Source organism: Myotis nattereri (genome assembly GCF_964212035.1).
Source record: "Myotis nattereri genome assembly, chromosome: 2".
NCBI lineage: Eukaryota > Metazoa > Chordata > Mammalia > Chiroptera > Vespertilionidae > Myotis > Myotis nattereri.
Genome location: NC_138076.1, coordinates 43,408,789 through 43,424,497, shown reverse-complemented (window position 1 = coordinate 43,424,497; position 15,709 = coordinate 43,408,789). Strand labels below are relative to the sequence as shown.

Below are 15,709 nucleotides of genomic sequence, written 5' to 3'. Positions count from 1 at the left end.
ACAGTGACATGGTCAGCATGGCTGTAACATGGACGGTAGATTTGTGGGAGGGAAGCAAGATGTGAGAGGCAAAGCAAGCTGCAGTGACCGCTGTTCATATTTCAAAAACATGTTTATTTTTTAAATGATGTATTATTACTTTTAAAAAAATTTTTATTGTTGAAAGTATTACAGATGCCCCCTTTGTTTGTTTTTTCCCCCATTGACCCCATCCACCTCGCACCCACCCCTCCCAGGCCTTCACCACTCTATTATCTGTGTCCATGGGCTATGCATATATGCATTAAAGTTCCTTGGTTAGTCACTCCCTCCCACTCCCCTCACCCCCGCTTTCTCTCTGAAATTAGTTAGAAGCTTCTATGGTATTATTGCTTTTTAAAATAATCCTGAAGTTGTAAACTTTAATCTCTATTTGTTTCCTGGTAATACACAATGTCCCCCTAAACCAGTATGACCAAATAACCAGTGTGAACATTGTGCTGATTTTATGGAGGTTCACTCCCAAGTGACTGCAATTATCCTATATAATAAAGAGCTAATATGCTAATTAGACCGAACAGCAGAATGACTGTCCAGATGTTCAGACAAAGCCAGGGCTGCAAGGGCTGGCCGGGGCTGTGAGGGCCGGCCAAGCCTCTTGCATGAATTTCATGCATCAGGCCTCTAGTCTATATAATAAAAGCCTAAGCGACCATTACGGTAGAACTACCAGAACAACCAGTTGCTATGATGTGCACTGACCACCAGGGGGCAGATGCTCAATGCAGGAGCTGCCCCCTGGTGGTCAGTGTGCTCCCACAGGATGAGCGCCGCTCAGCCAGAAGCCGGGCTCATGGCTGTTGAGCGCAGCAGTGGTGGCAAGAGCCTCTCCCACCTCTGTGGCAGCGCTAAGGAGCAGCGAGCAGGCAGCAAGTAAGGAGTGAGGGGTCCCAGACTGCAAGGGGGCACAGGCCAGGCTGAGGGACCCCCCTTCCAATGCACAAATTTCGTGCACCGGGCCTCTAGTGTTTGATAAATGTAAAAGGTCATCAGTTCACCAATGCAGTTTGTGTATTTTAGCTCTAAAAGTAAAGTTAGTGCTTCCATATGCCTTTCCATGCCTTTTGAAACTGAGACCTACATCTGAATAGACACTGAGATAATGTTAACCAATTCAAATTAGATATTATTTTAAGGGAAAATGAAGGAATTTTGCCAACTGTTTTGTATCCACATCTGTTAGTCAATCAATAAGCAGCTAGTGAACACCTATTCCATATTATGCATTTATTAGAAGACAAGAAAATAGAATTTGCTGCCTTCATGGTCACTGAAAGACAAAATACTTTTTCTGTAGAAGATGCTTGCTGTAAATTACTTCACTAAGAAAAGTGAGGCCTCAGCCACAGTTATTGTCCGCTTTTACATACCTGACTATCAAGAAATTGCATCACATTTTGGAAATCCTGGGCATACTGAGGACGCTCTTCCTTGAACTCGTGGGCATCTCTTAACGTGCCTAAGTTGGACTTGATCTGCATATTGGACTTCTGGATTTCTGACAATTGCTATAAAATGAAATACAAAAATCACTGATAGAAATGTTTATATTTTTGTAAGACTGAAACAGAAAATCAAGTTGGGGAGCGTGTGCCCATGCTTTAAATCTGACTATCCTATTGGATGCTCCTTGTAATTCTCTTACTTCTCCTTTCCAGTGGTTTTCTTCTTTTGTTTCTTCCAACAAAGGGACATGCACAGGATTAAAAAGGGAAAGGAAAACCTAACTTTCTAGTCTTAGGCAATGTGTCTTAAAATTTTTGATTTGCATGTAACAGTTGCCAGAAACAGAGGAACTGGACACAGCTAGTTCTCAAGATACTAGTAATTTAGTGACGAGGCCAGCTTCATCCAGGACCCCATCTGTGAATCCATTAGGGACATAACATTTTAATTTTACCCTTTGTTTGTATGTTAGTCCCAAAATTACTAGCAGTAAGCACAGAAGGTACTACTGTATGTTAACTTCAAAAACAAATAGTTCCCTGCTATTTTAGTCTGGGCTGCATATAGAGGCTTCTTTGAAAAGAGTGAACAGTATGAAATAAGGGGAGATTACTTTTCAATGGAGAAGTCTGACAAACACAACCTCAGCCAGGTGGTCAAGGTCAACATCAACACCATAAATCATTTAGATTGTGTATACCCTTGATGTGATATAATGAAAATTGCACTTTAACTCTGAGGTCTTCTTCCCCGGACCCTGTAAGCCCAGCCTGACCATGAGAAGAATATCAAATCAATTCTAATAGAGGCGCATCCTACAATATCCATTGTCCAGGTCATCAGAAACAAACCTGACTGTCACCGACAGGAGGAGCCTTAGCAGACATGACAACTAAATGTACTGTGGTGTCTAGATAAGATCCTCAAGCAGAGAAAGGGCTTTAGGTAAAAGTCAAAGAAATCGGAAAGAAGTATGAACTTTAACTAATACAAGTGCATCAATATTGGTTCATTAATTGTAACAAATCCACCAATTTAAGATGTCAGGATATGGAAAAAATGCACAAGGTAGGAGAGGGGGGCTTATATAGAAATTTCTGATCTGCTCAATTTTTCTGTAAACCTAACTCTGTGCTAAAAAATGCCCTATTTTTAATCATTTAAAATCCGTTGACAGCCAAAAAGGGCAAACATCACAAATTCCATCAACTGATGCATACACAAATAAAATATGGTATATCCATACAATGGAATATCATTCAGCAATAAAATATAAAAATACTGATCAATATTAAAACATGGATGAATTTTGAAAACATTATCCCAGTGAAAGATGCCACTCACAAAAGGTCATATATTGTAATGATTCAATTTATATGAAATGTCCAGAATAGGCAGATCCATGGGGACAGAAAGTAGATCCGTGGTTGCCACGGGTGGGGGTGAGGAGTGGTATGGGAAGAGTGCCAATGGGTTACAAGGTTTCTTCTTAGGGTAATAAAATGTTCTATAATGACCATGACGATGGTTGCATAAGTATGTGAACACTAAAAACCACTGAATTGTACACTTTAAGTGGGTGAACTGTATGGTATGTGAACTATATCTCAATAAAGGGTTTTGTTTTTTAAGCTGTGGGGAAAAGTCCTATTTCACAATTACCTTAGGGGCAGGGAACAGGGGACAGGCCCATGGAGGGAATCTCAGGCAAAATAATGGTAATTTGCAGTGGCTTTCATGAGGAAGACATAAGAAGTCAGTCTTAAACTGGTTAGTATCAAAAGCCACTCCTGTGGGTAATATGGTGCCCTTTTGAGAAGGAGCCACAGATAGGAGTTTTGGAGAGGGCCCTGGGTAGTAGAGGAAATCATGGATAGAGACAGAACTACTGCCTGTAGGTGCTGATGCTTAGGAAGAAGACCAGCAACCAAGGAAAGGTAATATGGGGCTAACTGAACCCACAGGAAGTTTCCTGAAGGAATCCCTACAGAAAGGACACAGAGCGCCATCCGATATTATTTCCCCCCAACTTTTTTTGAGATTACAACTTTGAAAGGTGGAAGAACAGTACCATAAACATCCATTTCACCTCCACCAATTGTTACTCTTCTGCCTATACAGGTATGACAGCGGCTGTCATACTCTTCCTGAAAAGAGTCAGATAGCAAACATTTCTGGTTTTGCTAGACGCATAGGGTCTTGGTCATGACCACTCAACTCTAGGGCCCAGCACAAGAGCACCATAGACAAAGTGTAAAGGAATGAGCGTGGTTGTGTTCTCAAAAAATGTAATTGTGGACACTGAAATGGGAACTTTATGTAATTTCCCTATGTCATGAAATATTCTTCTTTTGACTTTTTCAACCATTTAAAAATGTAAAAACCTTTGTGAGCTCAAGAGCCATACAAAAACAGGGGTGGGTCAGATCTAGTTCACAGGTGGTTTGTCTACCCTTATGTGAGAGTTCAGGGTGCATTTTAGAGAAGGATCTTGGCAGTATCCCCAAAATATCCCTCTGTTTTCGTTTATACAATGTGTTGGCCCCTAGAGGGAGCTCAAAGATCTTCCCTTGTGTCCCTTGTTGCTTTTTCCCTAAGGATCACTTAGCACTGAGCTGTCCAGCAAGCTCAGATAATTCTTAGCTGGATGACAGAGGCCACCATGTGTAGAAGATGCTCACAGGAGATGAAGGTCCCAGCCCAGCGAGGCGTGTCTCTGTCATCTATGCATGTAACCAGGGCAAGGCCACTCCCACAGGGGAGAGGGGCTCATGTAGCCACATTCTGCCCGCTCCAGACCAGCCAGGCCTGGCAAAGGTTCTCCCTCTGTCTTTCATAATTGGCTTCCTTTCCCTCCCACATTGGTGATGTGTGTCAGCCTTTCCTGGGAAGTTCCAAAACTCAGGGAATGGTTTATGGTTTCAGCTTTTGTAAACTTAACTGGCTAACGAAAGAGGGACCCTGTTCTATCATCCAATCAAATGAACAAAGCTCCTACTTTTCTGACTTGCTATGTCTTCTGTATGTTTCGAGCTCCCTCAAGACTCTCAGGGGCGAGGGGTGCCTGGGCCTGGGCACAATTAAGGATCTTTTGGATCGGGTGGTCATAATGCCGCTCTAACACCACCTTTCAAGGCAACAATTCTACCAGTACTATAAGGACTTCTCAGGTTAATACTTACATATTCTAATGCTGAATTCTTGGAAGTTAATTCTTTAAACTCCTTCTTACACATTTCCTTGAATTTTTCCATTTCATCAGCAAATTTCTCCTTTTCTTCTTCTTTCCACCTATGAAATAACTTCAGGAATTCTTCCTCTTTTGTTTTCTGAATTTCATATTCCTGAAATTATTTTAAAACATGGTTTTAAAAGTTCCGATGTAAAGCAAATATGTACAATCTTAAATCAGTTAGCACAGCTTCACCTCAAATGTGTCAGCTAGTATTGCATATTTCAGTAAGGCTTGCAATAACACTTCATATAACGGCAAGTCTGTACACAACAATTTTTACAAACCAAAGGCAACATACATCCTTACATCCTTAAAATACAAATGCCCAAAGAATCAAGAGTTCTGTGATCTGTGAACTTGCAGCATAGACATGCAATAATATATAACGTGTAAATAAATATCTTTAAAAGACCAAGTCTATTTGGGCTTTCTTGATTCCATATAAATTTGGGTATCTCACCCTCCAAAACACAAATTCATATTTACATAAGGTAAATTCAAATCAGCCTTTGATTTCTCAATGATCTTCAGGTTTTTTTTAACCTAAATGGGGACTTGAACAAACTACATACAAACATGACCTAACAAACATATACAGGAAAAACACTGCACCCAACAATAGCAGAATATGCAGTCTTGGTAAATGCACATAGGAGATTCAGCAGAAGAGACCATGTGTTAGGCCACAAAATGAGTCTCAATAAATTGTAAAAGATTGAAATCATGTAAACTATATTCTTCAACCATAATGGAGTAAAGTCAGAAATCAATAATAGAAGAAAAACTGAAAAATAAAAATATGTGAAGATTGAATGATATACTGTTAAACTCACTAAATTAGAAAATATTTTAAGATGAAAGAAAATTAAAGCACAACACACCAAAAAAGGAAAGCAGCCAACCAGTGCCCAGAGGGAAATTTAGAGCTGTAAATGCCTACATTAAAAAGAAATCTCAAGAAACAAAGAAGGTCATTCTATAATGATAAAGGGGTGAATTCATCATGAAGATATAAGAATTATAAATGTGTATACATCCAACATTGGAGCACCTAAATATATAAAGCAAATAGAACAAAAAGGAGAAATAAACAGCAATACAATCATAGAGGATTTTAATACCCTGCTCTCAACAATGGATAGGTCATCCAGATAGAAAATCAATGAAGAAAAACAGGATTTGAACAACACTATAGATCAGCAATTTTCAACCTTTTTCATCTCATGGCACATATAAACTGATTACTAAAATTCTGTGGCACACCAAAAATATATGTTTTTCCCGATCTGACAGAAAAAAAGGTATAATTTTAATTCATTCACACCAGATGGCTATTGTTGTATTGGCTGTTGTCATTTTTTTTTAAATTTGACAATCTAAGGGAAAAGAGGTCAGTGCCCCTGACTAAATAGCTAGGTATTGCATATTGCATGTTTTAAAAATTCTTGCAGCACACTGTTTGAAAATTGCTGCTATAGATCAAATAAACCTAACAGACATATACAGAACATAAAGCAGCAGACACACATTCTTTGTGCACATAGAACATTCTCTAGGATAGATCACAAAACAAGTATTAACAAATTCAAGAAGACTGAAATTATATCAAGCATCTTTTTAAATTTTTTAATTGATTTTAGGGAGAGAGAAGAAGGGAGAAAAAGAGAGAAACATCGATTGGTTGTTCCACTTATTTATGCATTTACTGGTTGATTCTTGTATGTGCCCTGACCAGGGATTGAACCTGCAACCTTGGCATATCATGACGATGCTCTAACGAGCTTAGCTACCCAGCCAGGGCTCAAGCATCTTTTCTGACCACAGTGGTATGACACTAGAAATTAGTAACAGGAGGAAAATTGGAAAATTCACAAATATGTGAAAATTAAACAACACACTTCTGAACAACCAATAAGTCAAAGAATACACAAAAATAGAAAAAAGGAAAATAGAAAATACACAAAAAAGGAAATAAAAATATCTTGAGCCCTCACTGGTTTGGTTCAGTGGACTGAAGGGTCCGGTCCACTCATCAGCCTATGGACTGAAGGGTCCCAGGTTGGATTCTGATCAAGGGCACAAGCCTGGGTGTGGGCTCAATCCACAGTAGGGGGCACGCAGGAGGCAGCCAATCAATGATTCTCATCATAGATGTTTCTATCTCTCTCTCTCCCTTCCTCTCTGAAATCAATAAAAATATCTTTTAAAAAAAATATCTTGAGAGGAAAGAAAATGGAAATAACATACTAAAACTTACGGGATGCAACAAAAGCAGTTCTAAGAAACTTTAATAGCTAAAAACAACTATATTAAAAAAGAAATCACAAATAAACAGCCTAATATTATACCTCAAATAATTAAAAAAACAAAAACAAACTAAGCCCAAAGTTAGCAGAGGGGTGGAAATAATAAAGATTAGAGCAGAAATCAATATAATAGAGAATAGGAAAACAACAGAAAAGATCAACAAAACTAAGAATTGGTTTTTTGAAAAAATAAAAATTGAGAAACTGTTAGCTATACTAACCAAGACAGAGAGAGGACTCAAATAAAATTATAAATGAAAGAGGGGACATTACAACTGATAGCACAGAATTACAAAGGATAATAAGAAACTACCAGGAACAATTATATGCCAAAAAATTGGACAATCTAGAATAAATGGGTAAAATCCTTCAAACATGCATACCTACACCAAGACTGAATCGTGAAGAAATAGGAAATCTGAACAGAGCAATAAGGAGTAAGAAAATTGAATCAGTAACCAAAAACCTCCCAACAGCCTAGTTGGCATGGCTCAGTGTTTGAGCGTCAACCCAGGAACTAGCGGTCAGGGCACATGCCTGGGTCGTGGGCTCAATCCCCCCAGTAGGGGGCATACAGGAGAGAGCCAATTGGTGATTCTCTCTCATCGTTGATGTTTCTGTCTCTCTCTCTCCTCTCCATTCCTCTCTGAACAAAATAAAAATATATTTTTTAAAAAATGTAAAAAAACACTCTAAAACAAACAAACAAACAAACAAACAAAAACTCCCAATAAAGAAAAGCCCAGGACGAGATGGCTTCATTGGTGAATTCTACAAAACATTTAAAAGGAATTACTGCCAATCCTTCCCCACAGACCATTGTTTGGAAAGTTGGTCTCATACCTCAGAGAATCTGACTGCGTGGGCATGCTGGGAAGCCTCTAACTGAGACCTGGTGAGCTGCAGCTGCTCCTTCAACATGTCCACCTCATTCTGGAGCTTATGGGTCAGTTCCTTTTTCTTATACTCTGTTGCAACAGAAACATCTTGTTAAACTACGAAACCTATGTATATGAAACCTATCTGAAAACTATGGGGTAACGTTCTATTGATAAGACAAAGGAAAGTGCTCTTACTTGGGAGACTACTTTTTCTCTGCCACATGAGCCAATTTTTGCTACTTAGCATTTATTTGCAGTCCTTTGGATTATTGGGCACTGAGTTGTTTTTAGCAGATTCTTCCAGCCACCCTGTGGAGGTTGGATTATCCCACAGAGACAGTATGAGCGCCCATTCAGGGAGCATTAATGGTGACAAGGAATAACCCTGGGCCCTTCTTCGAGGTGCCTGTCTCAACCAGAGAAGGGGAGCGATGGCTTTCCCTGCAGGTACCACCACAGTGAAATCTCTGAGGTCGCCATCCTTCTGCTCCCACCGAACTCCCCTGAGGACCCCTGTAGTGCTAAAACAAGAAGAGGCTGGCAAACTCGGGCCATAACCTGTCGACGGGGCAAAAGCGAGGTACTGAAAAGTTGTAAAAGGAAGCAACAAGTGAAAGGAGGAATATTTATGTACATGTACTTACATGCAGATGTACACATGACTGAATGGATATACATGTGTCTGTGAGAGTAGACATGAAAGGTATGGAAACCAAAGTAGAAAGTCAGAATCTCAAAGATGACCTGAAGAAATAATACTCATTTCAGAGTGTGAAGTGCTCTCTGAAACGAGTATGAGATAGAATAAGATACTGAAACAGAAGAGAAAGAAAGTCAGTTTCACACTGAAGAATGGTAGATTAATTAAAATATTTAATCTTTCCAATTTCTCCAATATATTGCTAAATTCTATTAGTAGACCATGGTTTATAAATGGAATGTTATACTGTTCATATTGTTTACATAAAGCTTAGCTAATTCCTAAATAAATCTATTTACCTAAAAAAGGCAGAAATGGAAACAGATTGGCCCAAAAGGGAAAGGAAAGTAGGCACTGAGCAACAAGCTAGAAGTACACATATCTAGATACTAAAAATATGTAAGATTATAATAAGAATTTCTGTGGATTCCGGTAGCAGTTTACAGAATGCTTTGATCTGCTTGGGGACACTTAGATGTTGCATTCCTTACTTTAGAGAACATTTAAGTACCAGGAAATCTGGTTCCTTGATAAACCACAGAACCCTTTCCCTCTCCTGCTTCTTTAGTTTCCCCTTCTACACACTGGTTAACTCACATTTGTATCCAAAAACATCTGAGTATCTCCCACATCAAACAAAACCAACATTTCCCCTCGATCCCACATTTCCCTCCAGGTAATGCCTCATGTTGCTGCTCTCCTTCCCAGAAAACACTATGGACATAAATGTCTGTAATCCACATGACCATGTCCTCGCCTGACGCTCAGCTCAGCTCACTCCATTCAGAATTTTGTCCCCACCCATCCACCCAAGCTACTATGTCAAAGTTCCCCAATAGCCATAGTGATAACAACAATCAATTCTCAGCCTTCATCTTACTCTGTGTCTCAGGAACATTGGCTACAACTGACTAGTGTCTCCTTTTTGAAGCACTTATTTCCCTTGGTTTCCATGATCACACACTCCACGAGTTTCTCTCCTGCCTCCATAACTGCTATTTCTAACTCTCCTCAGCTGTTCCTCCTGAGCTCCCAAAATGCAAACTCGGGCCATAACCTGTTGACAGGGCTATAAACTACTGGGAGAGCCTTGGAGCTGGCCCTTAGCTACCCTCTCTTCTCTGTCTAGGTGACCTCACCCAACCGAGCTCTGCTAACAACTCCCATGTTTCTATCCCCAGCCTGGGCCTCCACCTTGACCTCCAGACCTCCAGCATCTTCACTTGTATGGCAATCGTATGTGTGACTAAAGTTTACCCATGGCCAACATAGACTCTCCATTCTCCTTCCTCCCTCAACCTGCCGCCTGCCCCTAGGTTTCCTCTCTTGGAAAACATCATTGCCATTCACCCAAACATTCAGGCAAAAACCCAGGATCGGCTTCACTTCATCTCTGTGGGCTGTACCTCAAATATACCCTCTCTATCTTTACTTCTTCCATCTTCCCTGGTACCATCGTGGTCCAGTTGCCATCTTCTCTCACCTCGGCTACTCTTGCAGCCTCCTCACTCTTCTACCTGCTTCCACCACTGCCCCTACAGTTTATGCTCCACCAGCAGCTAGAGGGGTCATTCTCGGGTACAAATTAGATTGTGTCTCCCTCATACTTAAAATCCTCCCATGGCTTCCCATTATGCTTATAAAAACACCCACATTCCTGCTCAGGGCATTCAAGGGACTTGGCCTCTTCCTCTCAACATCACCACATATCACTGCCTTGCTCACTCTACTCTACCAACCTTCTGTCTGATCCTCAAACACACTGTCCTACCTCCCCCTCATATCTCTCACCTTCAGAGTTCCCCTGGCCTAGAACATTCATTTGTCAGATCCTCCCAGACTGGGACCTACTCATCATTGTGGTTTCTGATCAAATATTACCTCCTCAGTGAAGCCTTTGCTGATTACCCAAGAGTCATTCTCCATCCCATCCTCATGACTTATTTTCTTCATTGCACTTGCCACCATTTTAAAAGAATCACTCATTCATTTAAGTGTGTTTCCTCTGTCCCTCCCATTAGAATGCAGGAGTGAGTGTGTTTCACTTGGGGCTGTATCCCCAGCCCTAGTACAGTGCCTGGCACATTAGGGGCTCAATATTTACTTCATGAATGGACAAGGACAGCGATACTTTCTTTTAAAAGGATTGAAAAATGCACTGGAAAGAGAAAAAAATTACCAGAAAGAAAACAGCTCATTAAAGTTGAGCTCATTACTTACCAAGGTGAGAATCTTCAGGGTGACGGCGCTGAATATGACTTTGTAGAAAGGCTTGGTTCATAAAGGCCTTGTCACAAAAATGGCACTGAAAAGGAGACAGTAACAAATCAACGTGGCCTTAACGCGTGTCCTTCACCTGATGTCTATTAAAATCCAGGCACCTGGAGCACTACCTCTTGGGGGCTTTCCCCCAAAAGATCCCATCCTGGCAAGGGATACTGAAAGTATGGCTAAAAAGACAAATATAAAACAAGGGCGTCTGGAAACTATCACTGAACAGTTAAAGTAGCCCATCATGGTGCTTTCTGGAACCCCTAGCACTGCTCCCGTTAGACTTGTGGTGCCTAGCCTATCACCACCACCTTGTGGGGACACTCCAGCAATGCCAGTCTTTGTTCGTCTCTCAAGTGGACCAACCTCAGAGCCTTTGCATGGGCTGGTTCCCTGCCTGAACCTTTCCTCGATCTTCCCCTGACTGACCCCTCCTTGACATTCAGGATGTCGTTTATGAAGCATTTTCCACACTGGGGATGAGTGGCACATCCTCAACAAGATCTTCGAGGATGGTCCTTCTGCCAGTCACTGTCCCATCTCATTGTCTTATATTCATCATTGGGCATCTCACTAGTTAACATCTGCACATTTATTCACTTGTTTATTATCTCCTGCCTAATACCTCTGGGTTCCTAAGAGCACTGACTCTTGTCTGTATTATTCACAGCTTTGTCCCCGGAGCCCAGCATTAATAAATAATTAAACAAATGCTGTAGAAATATTTGGCCTCCTAAAATGAATTTACTGGGGGAAAATCAATTCTACCAGATCTCTATTTTCCATTTAAACACTGATTCAAAATTTAAGCAAAAATTCAACTTGTTTTATTTATATCCTCACCCCTGGATTACTTTGAAATAAATCCTGGATATTACATATTTCATTTGTCAATATTTCAGAATTTATCTCTAAAAGGACTTCCTTGTTTTGTTTTGTTTTTTGGGGGGGTTGTTTTTGTTGTTGCTGTTAATCCTCACCTGAGGATATTTTTTCCATTGCTTTTCAGAGAGCGTGGAAGGGAGGGAGGGGAAGAGAGAGAGAGAGAGAAACATTGATGTGAGAGAGACACATCGACTGGTTGCCTCCTGCATTCCCTCCCCCCCCCCCCCCCGCACCTTCCCCCCCTACACACCCCTACACACACACTGGGGCAGGGAGAGAACCTGCGACCCAGGTATGTGCCCTTGACTGGGAATCAAACCTGTGACCCTTTGGTACCCAGGCCTACCCTTAAACCACTTAGCCACACTGGTCATGGCATAAAAGGACTTTCTTTTAATACAATCATAATATCATTATTCTACCTTTTAAAACATGAATATTAATTCCTTTATATTCAACAAATATCCAACCATTTGTTTATTTTCCCCAATATTTCACACATTGTCTTAGAAAAGATTTTTAGTTTCTTTTAAATCAGGACCCAAATAAAGCTATATTTTGCAATTGATTGTTACATCCCTTAATTCTCTTTTAGTCTATAGATTGCTGCTCCGTCTCTTTTTTCCTTGCAATTCTTCTGCTGAAGAAACTGAACATTTGTCCTGCAGATTTTCTCAGTTTGGATTCCGCTGTTTCATCTCCATTGTGCTATTTACATGTTCTTCTATTCCTGTACTGCCTACTCTTAGTATGGCTGCATCACAACGTCGGGTTCTAGTGTTCCAGAAAACTAGTGTTATGGCATGTTTCTCAGCATTTCATTTCAGAGAATCTTCAAAGAATCTTTTCAGCCTTTTCTGCTTATGATGAATGCTCTAGTTGTCTCACAGTATTTTAGAGACTTCCCACATCGACTCAGGTGGAAGTGTGAACTCTGGGGCTATGCGCAGCACTGGCGGCGGGGGTGGGAGGGTGAGGGGGTGGGAGTGAGGGGGTGGGGATGAGAAATCATAGAACAGTGATTCTCAACTTTCTGGCCCTTTAAGTACAGTTCCTCATGTTGTGACCCAACCATAAAATTATTTTCGTGGCTACTTCATAACTGTAATGTTGCTACTGTTATGAATCATAATGTAAACATCTGATATGCAGGATGGTCTTAGGTGACCCCTGTGAAAGGGTCGCTGGACCGCCAAAGGGGTCGCGACCCATAGGTGGAGAACCACTGTCCTAGAAGTAACTTTTAATTTCCAAAAATGAAAATAATATTTTAACTATTTTAATAACACACAACAGTCATGAGCTCAGAAGGGATTCCTATTCCAAACAGAGAAGACTGACATTTTGACTACTGTATGATGAAACTTCTGTATGACAAAAAAAAAAAAAACACACAAGACAAATCTAAGAGGTTTACAGTTTCTGGATGGGCAGGTAGGGAGCTTGAAAATCACCACTCCATCCTAAAAACAAGTAAAAAGCTGAACAGACTGAAAAATCAACTCTTCTGTGATCTGTAAGAGAAGGGAGAACACAGGGCAAACCACTGCCCAAGCTTGGAGATACCTGGAGTCACAGTTTACCAGAGCAGAGACTCAGCAGCAAAAAGCCCCAGAGGAACCAGTGCAGGGTAAGAAAACCTAAATTGCAATTGACAAACTGCTTGAGGATGAGAGTGGATGTTTTGAGAGTTAAAAATTCCAGGGGAGAGAGGAACTTTCAACTTAATAAAGACTATCTACAAAAACCTATAGCTAACATCATACTTAATGGTGAGAAACTCAAAGCTTCCCAACTAAGATCAGGTACAAGGCAAGGATATCCCCTCTCTACTACTTTTCAACACCATACAATGTAATAAGACAAGAAAATGAAATAAAAGATATACAGACTGATAAGGAAGACACAGAAATGTCTTTGTTTGCAGACAACATGTCCATGTAGAAAGTACAAAAGAATTGACCAAAAACTAATAACCAGGTATTTTAAAGTTGCAGAATATAAGGTTAATATACTAAAGTCAACTGTTTTTCTATATTTTAACAATTTTAAGTGAAATTTGAAATTAAAAACACAATGCCATTGGAAAGAAACCAAGATGGCAGCATAGGTAAACACCTGAAATTGCTGCCTCGCACAACCACTTCAAAAATACAACTAAAAGACAAAACAGACATCATCCAGAACCACAGGAAGGCTGGCTGAGTGGAAATTCTACAACTAGAAGGAAAGAGAAAAGCACACTGAGACTCAGAGGAGGTGCGGAAGTAGAGTGCAGAGGTACAGAGGCGCACGTGGAAAGGGCTGGCAACTGAGGACGCGATTGTCTTTTTCAATCAGGAGGGAGTCTCAAGCTCCCTACTGAACTGAACTCCAGTTCCAGGGGGTTCTCTGGGGACCCAGAATCATACGGGGAGAAACTGGACCGTCTGGCATCGGTCGGAACTCGAGGGCGGCTTTCTCTCAGAGGTGCTTGCAGCAATTACCATAGGACACTGAGCTGCAGGGCCTCTTAAGGTAGGACTGAGGATCAGCCATAGCTGTTTGCTCCAACCTAGAGATTCCCTGAGACCCCGCCCCACCCAAGCTGTGCACAGAGGCTTTTGCATATGAAAGGCCTGGCCCTTTGCAATCTGAAAATTACCTAACAAACTGCAGCTGGGTCAGAGAGACCCAGAATATCCAAAAGAAGGCCCGAGGCCCCACAGCAGCTTGCATTGCTTCACAGTTGGGCCTCATCTGGGCACCTCCAAATCCCAAACAAAGAAGAGGAATCTGCAGATCTCCATAACTCCTGCGGGGTAGCCTCAGGCAGAGGCTATATTAGCACCTCCTTAAAGATCCAAGAACCAGTGTACCCAGTGGTCAGAGTGGGACCATCCAGATTACAACTCCTCAGATCCATAAGGGACACACTCAGGGGGCAGACTCAGGGAGCACCAAAGCCCCACTCAAGCAAGTCTTGCCCTGTAGGGGTGTCTCCAGCACAGAAGTTCTCCCACCACAGACATAGACATTCTCACAGACAATTGGCCTGGAGGTCAATTCCTCCCAGTGATACCAACTATAATCAAGGCTTAACTACAACAAGACTGTGCACAAAGCCCACAAGGGGTGCACCAAGAGTGTCCACCTCAGGTAATTGGGGAGGCTGAGCCACTGGGCCCTATAGGACACCTAGCACACAAAGCCACTCTACCAACACAGGGAAGCATAAAAAATGCGGAGACAAAGAAACAGGTCACAAATGACAGAAATGGAGGAAAGCAAACGACTGGAGATAGAGTTCAAAACCACACTTATAAGGTTTTTCAAGAATTTTCTAGAAACTGCCGATAAATTTAGTGAGACCCTCAAGAAATCTAGTGAGACCCTCGAGGATATGAAAAAGGACCAACTAGAAATTAAGCATACACTGACAGAAGTAAAGAATATTATACAGAGTTCCAACAGCAGACTAGAGGATCGCAAGAATCAAGTCAAAGATTTGAAATACGGAGAAGCAAAAAACACCCAACCGGAAAAACAAAGAGAAAAAAAGAATCCAAAAATATGAAGATAGTGTAAGGAGCCTCTGGGAAAACTTCAAGCGCACCAACATCCAAATTATGGGGGTGCCAGAAGAAGAGAGAGAGCAAGATATTGAAAACCTACTTGAAGAAATAATGACAGAAAACTTCCCCTACCTGGTGAAAGAAATAGGCTTACAAGTCCAGGAAGCACAGAGAACCCCCCCAAAAAGGAATCCAAAGAGGACCACACCAAGACACATCATAATTAAAATGCCAAGAGCAAAAGACAAAGAGAGAATCTTAAAAGCAGCAAGAGAAAAAAAAGTCAGTTACCTACAAGGGAGTACCCATACGACTGTCAGCTGATTTCTCAACAGAAACTATGCAGGCCAGAAGGGAGGGGCAAGAAATATTCAACTTGATGAACAGCAAGA

The 15,709-nt window shown here is 41.1% G+C and overlaps 1 protein-coding gene across 3 annotated transcripts in view; it reads right to left on the bottom strand.

The window, feature by feature from the left end:
- The window catches only part of DZIP1 (DAZ interacting zinc finger protein 1), a 56,499-nt gene that overhangs the window by 33,935 nt on the left and 6,855 nt on the right, over window positions 1-15,709 (bottom strand). For 2 of the 3 annotated variants that reach the window (XM_081083215.1, XM_081083213.1), the window contains exons 6-10: window positions 11,859-11,879; window positions 10,828-10,912; window positions 7,870-7,994; window positions 4,668-4,829; window positions 1,410-1,547 (exon numbers count right to left, since the gene is read on the bottom strand). In XM_081083215.1, the coding sequence (XP_080939341.1) occupies window positions 1,410-1,547; window positions 4,668-4,829; window positions 7,870-7,994; window positions 10,828-10,912; window positions 11,859-11,879 (531 nt within the window). The remainder of the gene's footprint in view (window positions 1-1,409; window positions 1,548-4,667; window positions 4,830-7,869; window positions 7,995-10,827; window positions 10,913-11,858; window positions 11,880-15,709) is intronic. The other variant, XM_081083214.1, reaches the window with a different exon arrangement.